We start from the raw sequence: 9,577 nt of genomic DNA on the forward strand, positions 1-9,577 counted from the left end.
TCTTTTTCTCTTCCTCTCTCTTGTTCTCTCATCAAATTAAAAAATAATAAATAAAAATAAATAAATAAATATTAAAAAAAAAAAAGAAAGAAAGAAATGAGGCTGAGGTGAGTTTAAGCCACCTGGTCCAGGACTCGAACTGCACTTGACAACATGGGAGTCCAGCGACATAGCCATTATGCCAACTGCTGGTCCCTACCAGCCCCTATTTTTAAGAGATTTTTGCTATAGGGCACATGTGCTTGCTGGAGAGACAGACACACAGAAAGTGAGAAACTGGGGCCAGCAGATAGCGTAATGGTTACGTCATTGGACTCGTACATAGTGGACTGCAGTATGAGTCCTTAAAACTCACGCTGGGCGTGTGCGTGCATGTCCCAAATCCCAAGAGGAGAACAGAGAAGGGCTGTGGCGTGGCCATCCTCACTGGGGGTGATTTCTCACTTCCTGTCTCTCCAGTGAGCACACGTGCTCTATAGCAAAAATTTCCCTAAAAATAATAAAGAAATTAAAAATTCTTTTTTTTTTGGGGGGGGGGAGAGGTTTTTGCTATAGGGCACATACACTCGCCAGAAAGACAGAACAAGACAGAGAGACAGAAAGTGAGAAATCACACTCCGGGGGGATGGCCACACCATAATCCCTTCTCCTCCATTTTCCTCTTGGGATCTTGGGCACGCATGCACACATGCCCAGCGTGAGTTTAAGCCATTGAGTCCAGAACTCAAACTGCAGTCAACTACATGGGAGTCCAGCGACATAGCTGTTATGCCAACTGCTGGTCCCTGAACTTTATTTTTTTAATTTGATGAGAGAGAGAGGGGGAAAATGAGAAAGCAAGCCCCAGGTCCGGGACTTGAACCACGGTCGGCCATGAGGGAGTCCAACACCCTTAACCTGCCAGCCCTGAAACAATTAAAAGATGAACAGAAGCAACTCTGTAGAAAGCTGTTGACCTCCCCATGTTTGATGACAGGAAAAAAATAACACTGAGCAGCAAGCTAGTTGTCCGACATGAAGGGACTGGCTAAATAAACCATGGCACCTCTATAAATAGAACACCTCGCAGGATGCTTCTGCAGACGGGACTCAGCTGGGAAGCTGGATGTCAGAGCAGTGGCCACCGTTACGTGACTGGGCGAGCAAGGGAGGTCTGCGGGCTGAGCTGACATGGGTGTGTTCGGCTTTGGAAAACCTACTGCATACTTTGAATTTGCTCACTCTTTTGTATGCATGTAATGTCAAGAACGTGTTTTTTTCTTTAAATTGTTTTTCTTTATTCAGCATGGTGTGTGTGTTTGTGTGTGTGTACAAGACGGAGAGCACCCTCCACAGGGTTGGGCACACCGTGATCCCCCTCCTCCAGTCCTCTAGCCCCCCCTTGCACAAGTGTCTGGTATCTTTCAGGCTGGCCAGGCCAGGGACTTGAATAGAGGTGGCCATGTGGGATCTGGCTTCTCGAGGGCAGACCACTACTGCCGTGCTATGGCACCAGCCCCATAAGTTTTTTGTTGTTGTTATTTTTAGTTTTTTGCTATAGCGCATGTGCACTCACCAGGGAGAGACAGAGACACACAGAGAGAGGGAAAATGAGCAATCATTCCTTGGGGAGATGGCCATGCCACAATCCCTTCTCCTCTCAGGATTTTGAGCATTCATTGCACACACGTCTAGTGAGATTTTCAAGCTGCTGGGTCTGGGACTCCAACCACAGTCAACCATGTGGGAATCCAGCATGGGAAACTCCATGCCACTGCAGGCCCCCAGCAGATTTTCTTTTCTTTTTAAAAAGAATTACTTATTTGGGGCTGGCAGACGTGTGGTGGTTAAGGTGCTGGACTACCATGTGGTCAACAACAGTTCGAGTCCCAAACCTGGGGACTCGCTTTCTCATTTTTCTTTCTCTCTCCCTCTGGTCAAATTGAAAAAAAAAAAAAAAAAAAGATAATAAATGGAATTAAACAAATGAATAATTATTCCTTTAAAAATAATTATTTAATTACATTTATGACCATTATTATCATGATTATTATTATTGCAGAGAGATTTTTGCCATAGGGCACGTGCACTCACTGGGGAGACAGAGAGAGACAAGAGAGATGGAAAGCGAGAAATCACCCCCCAGGAGGCCATGCTGCAACCCCTTCTCCTCCATTCTCCTGCACATGTGCCCGGTGTTAATGTTAAGCTGCCAGATCCGGAACTCAAACCATGGTCAACAATGGGAGTTCAGCAAATAACCACTACACCAACTGCTAGTCTCATTACTATTATTTTTTAAAATTTGACTAGAGAGACAGAGAGAGAAGGAAAGTGAGAAAGCAAGCTGCCAGGTCTAGGACTAAAGCCACGATCAGTCACATAGGAGTCCAGTGCCTTAACCATCACACCACCTGCCAGCCCCCATATAAGTTCTTTTAAAGGATGTCTTTGAAGAATGTTTAAAGCTCAGAGGCTAAAAATGTTATGTAAGAAACAGACTCCAGAATTCCGCATATGTGATAGAAAAAAATAGGAAGTGAGCATACCAGTGGGTGGTAGGTTTGTGGAGACTTTCTTCAGAGAGAGAGACAAAGAGATAGACAGAGCAGCTGTATCCCAAGGGCATCTTGATGCTGTGACCAATTCCAGCCTCATTTAACCTCGGCATACTCAGGGAGGTCTCTAGACTCGAAACCAGAACCTCCCCATGTGGGTCAGCATCACAGAGCAGCATATTGTACAGTTGTACCACTGACCCAGGACACTTTATTTTTTCAAAGCTATCTGTATTTTTTCTTTATAGCTGCCTGTGTTTTTCTAAACTCTCAAAACACTAATACTTTTAAGATGTACCCGGCAGTGTGTCCTCTGTGCTGACCACTGCCCACAACAACCCTGCAGGTGGGCAGTCAGCAGACAGCTCTCGAGAGCAAAGCTGAAGGTGAACGCAGCTTCTGATCCCAGCATCAATCACTGCTCCTTTCAACCCCCCAGATCTGGGTAGACAGCTAGGAGAAGCCGGGTCTCAGGTAATCCGACTGAAAACAAGAAACAGACCGGTCCATGATGGGAGTCCCTTGCTGCCCTCAGCTGGGACTGTGACCAGGCTGAGGGGGTGTGGAGGAGGAAGACCAGCTCAGAAGGGATGGAGGGTACACAGCGATGGTGGCAGAGGGCTTCCTAGGCAGCCTCACTCAGCACGCGTTTCCCAAAAACTAGGTGCTTCTTTATCCCCACTCTCTAACACCCTCACACTCAGAATTTTTTTTTTTTTGTCAGAGGGGGGCGTACATTCTGAGAGAGACAGAGGGAAAGTGAGAAAGCACCCCCAGGGCAGATGGCGTACAATCCGATCTACATTCTCTTCTCTGGATTCTGGGTGCGCGCATGCAGCAGTGTTTTTCAAGCCACCGGGTCTGGGACTCGAAGGGTGCAGTTGGCCGTGTGAGATCAGCACTTTAACCACCATACTACTGGCCAGCCCATCCCACTCAGGTTATCTGGCATCTGTCACCTGGTAAATCAGACACCGAAAAACCAGAGGGGAGGGCATGTGACTCAGTCACCCTCAGGCTGAGCCCCTGACCCGTTCTCAGCCGGGCAACCTGGTGGTTGGACTAGGCCCTGCCTGTGGGAGGAGCCCTGGAAGGAGCATGTAGGTGAAGGGTGAGAACCAGCAGGCAGTACTGGCAAGACAGCCTCGGCCCGGCTGGGCCTTCCCCTTGTGCTGCATCCCCTGGGTCTGTCCCCGAGCTCACACCACCCCTACACAGGCACAACCACTCAGAACCTCACCGAGCTGCCCTAAGCAGTGAAATAATGTTCTTTTTTTGAGAGGTTTTTGCAATAGGGCACGTGCACTCACTAGAAAGACAGAGAGAGACAGAGAGATGGAAAGCCAGAAATCACCCACCACCTACCCACCCCCGGGGATGGCCATGCCCACAATCCCTTCTCCCCCATTCTCCTCTCAGGATCTTGGGCACACATGCACACGCACCTGGCATGAGTTTTAAGCCACCGCGTCCGGTACTCGAACCATGGTCAACTACATGGGAGTCCAGCGACATAGCCATTATGCTAACTGCTGGCCCCAAGAATGTTACTTTTTTTGAGAGAGTTTTGCTATAGGGCACGTGTGCTCATCAGAGAGAGACAGAGATCAGGAAATCATCCCCCCCAGGGAGGATGGCCATGCCACAATCCCTTCTCTTCCATTCTCCTCTTGGAATTTTGGACATGCATACATACATGCCTGGCATGACTTTCAAGCCACCAGGTCTGGGATTTGAATCACATTCGACCACGTGGGAGTCCAGAGCCTTAACCACTACATCCCCTGTTGGCCCCTAGGGAACGTTACATTTCAGAGAGTGCTTAAACTGGCCAGGAAAGAAGAGCAAAGTGGTCACTGCACACGTACAGGAACGGCAGGAGGGGGAGGTGCCTGCTGCGCCTCTGTGGCAGTCCCATGTCCCCACAGTGGCCCAGGGCTGGCTCAGTGACGAGCAGTGACCGGAATGCACACCAGCATTCCCGCAGTCCTTGGATCTGTGCACACAGTGGCTATCTAGACCAGCAGCGCTGTGACATCCAACCCACATGGGGACAGGGGTCAGATTTAGCACAAGATAAGATAACACCACTGACAGCAACAACAGGCAGCTGCAGCTGCAGCGGGGACTGCACACACCCTGACGTCCTCGCATCTGGATGGCCTTTGACCTGGCAGTGCTTCCGCAGGTAGCACCAACTCCGACAGGGAAGGAGGGCTGTAGCATCGTCCCTCTGAAAGGTGACGAAAGCCAGACCTGAAGACACTTGCCAAGGTCCCGCAGAAACTAGATATGATGCCTAGTCCCACTCTCCCCTGACTGTGAAAGAGCTCCCTCCAGGGAAGACAGGGCAGTGAAGGGAAGTGGCCTGAACCCTTGGGCAGGAAGGGACAGGAAGGAAAATGGCGTCAGACTGCACTAGGGGTCTAAGCGAAGACCCTGCCATGCTTCCCGGGTACTCACCCCAGGAGCTTGCTGTGGTCCAGCTGGTGGCTAGGGGGCATTCGACAGGCACTGAACACGATGATCTTGCGCCCAAACTTGTCATCGCCTAGGTGCGAGAAAGATGCAGCACAGTGAGTTGAAGAGCCAGAGAAGTGGGGTGAGGGACTTGAGGGCCCCAGGCCTGGAGGCCTGTGTCAGTTGGCAGCCTGTGCGGGCAGACCTCTGGGCGGCCCCCTGCATGCAAGGGCATGCCCCTGGAGAGGGAGGACAGGATGTCGTTTTTAAGTTCATTTACTTCCTCCGTGAGTGAGCGGCAGAGAGCCAGCATCCCCAATAGCGTCTCGTGCCACAATCCATCCCCAGCCTGAGCTGGCCCTGGATCCTGCACACTCGTGCCCAGCACAGTCAGGAAGGCCTCCAGACACGAACCCATAATCCTCCACGTGGGTCAGCCTCACAGAGCACTGTACTCTACCACTGTGCCACTGTCCAGCCCCTAGGACAGGTTTGTTTTGTTTTTGTTTTTTGTTTTTGCTAGAGGGCATGTGTGCTTGCCAGAGAGAGAGAGGGAAGAAGAGAGCACCCCCTACGAGGAATGCTCACACCACAATCCCTTTTCCATCTCTCCCTCCTTGGGGTTTTGGGCATATACACGTGTCCAGCATGATTCTCAAGCCACCAGATCTGAGACTTGAACTGTGGGGTCCTCCATGTGGGATCCAGCTGCTTCAACCACCAGGCCACAGAACCAACCTTTGGACAATTTTAGTTTTGTTTTGTTTAGAGAGATATTTTTTCTATAGGGTGCATGCACTCACCACAGAGAAACAGAAAGTGAGAAATCATCCCCCAGGGGCGATGGCCATGCTGCAAGCCTTTCTCCTCCATTCTCCTCTCAGGATTTAGGGCACACACGCACGAACACATGCACAAAGTATGAATTCTAAGCCACCAGGTCTGGGACTCGAACAGTGACCAACTACAAAGGAGTCCAGCAACGTAACCATTATGCCATCTGCTGGTCCCTGTTTCGTTTTGTTTTTAATTTGCTATAGGGCATATGTGCTTGCTGAAGAAAGAGAGGGAAAATGAGAAAGGGGGATGGACATGTTGTAATCTTCTCCTCCATTCTCTTGGGCACACATGCAACATATGCCTGCTGTTTTTTCAGGCTGCCAGATCCAGGACTTGAACCATGCAGCTGGCCATGTGGTACCCAGCCACCTTAACCACCATGCCATCAGCCAGCTCAGAATTTTTTTTTTAAGAATTATTTAATTTTGGGAACCAGCAGTTAGCGTAATGGCTATGTCGCTGGACTCCCACGTAGTCGACTGTGGTTCGCGTCCCCGACCCGGTGGCTTAAAACTCACGCTGGGCGTGTGTGCGTGCGTGCCCCAGATCCCGAGAGGAGAATGGAGGAGAAGGAATTGCGGCGTGACCATCCCCCCTGGGGGGTGATTTCTCGCTTTCTGTCTCTCTGTCTGTCTGTCTGGCGAGCACATGTGCCCTATAGCAAAAAACCTCTAAAAAAAAAGGAATTATTTCATTTTATTTACCATTATTATTATTTTTTAAATTTCCTATAGGGCACATTCACCAGAGAGAGACAGAGAGAGAGAGAAAGTGAGACAACAAGTCATCAGTTCTGGGACTCAAACCATGGTCGCCTACGTGGGAATCCAGTGCCTTAACTACCACACTACCTGCTGGCCCCTCAGGATGGATTTTTAACATCGAGCCGGGATGGAAAAAATAACATCTCTTTTTTTAAAAAGTCATGCATTGCCAGGCATAGTGGCATAATACCAATTAGCCAGGAGGCAAGTTCAAGGCCAGCCTGGGCAACATAGTAAGTCCCTGTCTCTTAAAAAAAAAAAGTCATGCCTGGTGGAAAGAAGTCAAACATCATCAGTAGATGAATGGATAAAGAAAATGTGGTTTATCTACACAATCGAGTATTATTTAGAGATAAAAAGAAATGTAGGGGGGCTAGCAGGTGGCATGTTGGTTAAGGTGTTGGACTCCCACATGGCTGACCATGTGGGCTTGAGTCTGGGCTCAAGTCCCAGACCTGGCGGCTTGCTTTCTGGTGAGAAAGCCGGCTCTCTCCCTGTTTCTCTCTGGTCAAACTGAATAATAATAAATAAAACTAAATAATTTAAAAAGAAAGAAAGAAGTGTACAGGGCCAGCAGATGATACGGCATTTACATCGTCGGACTCCCACGTGGCTGCCCGCAGCTCAAGGCCAGGACCCAGTGGCTTAAAAATCATGCCAGACGCATGTGTATGCATGTCCAAAATCCCAAGAGAAGAACAGAGGAAAAGGGACTGTGGCGTGACCATACCCCTTGGGGGTGATTTCTTACTTAAACTCTCACAGTCTCTGTCTCTGTCTCTCTCTGGTGAACACACAAGCTCTAAAACAAAAACCTAAAAAAAAATAGTATTGATACCTGCTACAACCCAGATGGAACTTCAAAAACATTCTGCTACATGACAGTAGCCAGACCGCAAAGTCAGCTATTCTACGACTGCATTCATATGAGTGTCTAGAAGAGGTGAATCCATAGAGACAAAAGCAAATGAATGGTTTCCAGCTGCTGAGAGGAGGGAGAAGAGGACGGACTGCTAACGGGGACGGGTCTGGAGTGAGTGTAAGGGGGTGCACCTCTTCCCAGCAGTAAGCCAGCCTTCATTTGAGGCCTGGCTCATCTGAAGCCTAGGCAGGAAGTCCAGGCGCTCATATGGCTCTGGAAGTTAAAGAGCCAGAACTGGTTAAGGCAGTAACTGGGGTGAGGGCCGGGGCCTGTGCTGGCCACAGCACCTTCGAAATGGGAGGTTTCAAGTTCTTAACCCAGGCTCGCCCATGCGGTCAGCAGAACCACCAACTCCATGATGGTGTGTGAAAAATTCTACAAGCACATGCAAATTTTTTTTCTGCAAAAAGAGAACCATACTTTGGGGCTATCTTTCATAGTCTCAAAAAAGATTATGACCAGGGTTTGTGTTGTTGTTTGTTTTAGTTTTGCTACAGGGTGCACGCTTTCACCAGACACAGAGAGAGAGAAGTGAGAACGCACCCCCTGGGGTAACGGCCATGCAGCAATCCCTTCTCCTTCATTCTCCTCTTTTCAAGTTGCTAAGTCAGTGGATCAAACTGTGCAGTGGGCCATGTGGGATCTAATATTTTTACCTCCGTGTCACCCTGCTGGCCCAAGACCAGTTCTAAGAACCACTTCTCTGGGACCAGTTGAGGGCGTAATGTTTCATCACTGGCCTCCCATGTAAACCATGCTTCTGATCCTGGACCTGGTGGCTTAAAACTCATGCCAGGCATGTGGGCATGTGTACCCAAAATCCTGAGAGGAGAATGGAGGAGAAGGGATTGCGGCGTGGCCATCACCTGAGGGGGGAGGTGATTCCTCACTTTCTGTCTTTCTCTCTCTCTCCAGTGAGCACACACACCTTATAGCAACAATCTCTCTCTAAAATAAAATAAAAAGAACTACCTCACTAGACTGTAGGCTTCTTAAAGGAGGAAATGTGTATTTTTCCATGCCACATCCCCAGCGCTGACCACAGGCTTGTTGTAAAGGTCTGCGCTGTTCTATGAATGCATGCTGAATGAAGCCACAGCAGGGGCACTAGGGGGGTCAGTAGAGGGTCAGGTGGCAAGACTCCCAGACAGGTGAGGAATGAGAGTATGAAAAACCATAGCCCCTGCCTTCCCATGTTGAGGGTCCCACTGCTCTAGTCCCTGAGTAGCCTGGCATTTGCCAGCAGGCAAGGCAGGGGCAGCTGGTGGTGGCACAATGGGACCCACATGGGAAAGGTCCTGGACACATGTCTGGGGACCTTTCTGAGTAAGCTGTGCTGTGATCCCGGCCAGCCAAGACTGGGGTGGGTCGTGGCATGTGAACCCAACTGGGGGTGCCTGTCTGTCTCTGCCTCTCTCATAGGAGAAATAAATAAACTTAGGGGGAAATATAGCACAGATAAAGAGGCCCAGAACTGCCCGTGATCTCAGAAGAGAGCAGATTTCTCCCTAGAGATTAAGGGAGAAAAGGAGCTGGAAGCTCTGGTGTCTCCTGAGCACTGCCCGGGGCAGGAGGCCCAGGTCTGGGAAAACACCAGGAAGAGACCAGCCTCCTGAGGAGGCCTCTGCATTCCCCAGACATCAATCAGGGGCTCCCCAGGGAGGCCTGGGCACTCATGAGCAACAGGACAGCTCCTACAGCAGGCCTGGGCACTGCCGGCCCTCAGCCAGCCCGTCCACAACCTGCAGAGCAGGCCAAGCCCAGGGCGTCGGGGTGGGGCTGGCTCACACATTTGTTGAATTGTTAAACTGCCCGGGATTTCGCACGCTGGTAGACATCATGTTGGTAGCTTAAAACCTGCCCTTGTAGAGACTGCAAATGCTACACATGACGGCCTTTTGTGTGCTTCCCAGGAGGCCAACTGTTAAGCATTTACCAGCCGCCACCGGAAAGGGCCTGCTTGGACTGAGTCAAATCTACTGTGGAGCGCACGAGCATGCGGCAGAGGGGCTGGGGAGGAGATCCTCTCTCCTGCCCACAGAAGTTCTTTCCCT

The 9,577-nt window shown here is 50.0% G+C and overlaps 1 protein-coding gene across 1 annotated transcript in view; it reads right to left on the reverse strand.

Annotated features, from left to right (window-relative positions):
* Positions 1-9,577, reverse strand: part of ARHGAP1 (Rho GTPase activating protein 1) — a 32,459-nt gene that overhangs the window by 14,402 nt on the left and 8,480 nt on the right. The window contains exon 4 of the mRNA XM_006157787.3: positions 5,001-5,088. Coding sequence (XP_006157849.1) covers positions 5,001-5,088 — 88 coding nt within the window. The remainder of the gene's footprint in view (positions 1-5,000; positions 5,089-9,577) is intronic.

Source organism: Tupaia chinensis, unplaced genomic scaffold (assembly GCF_000334495.1).
Source record: "Tupaia chinensis unplaced genomic scaffold, TupChi_1.0 Scaffold000561_1, whole genome shotgun sequence".
Taxonomy (NCBI): domain Eukaryota; kingdom Metazoa; phylum Chordata; class Mammalia; order Scandentia; family Tupaiidae; genus Tupaia; species Tupaia belangeri.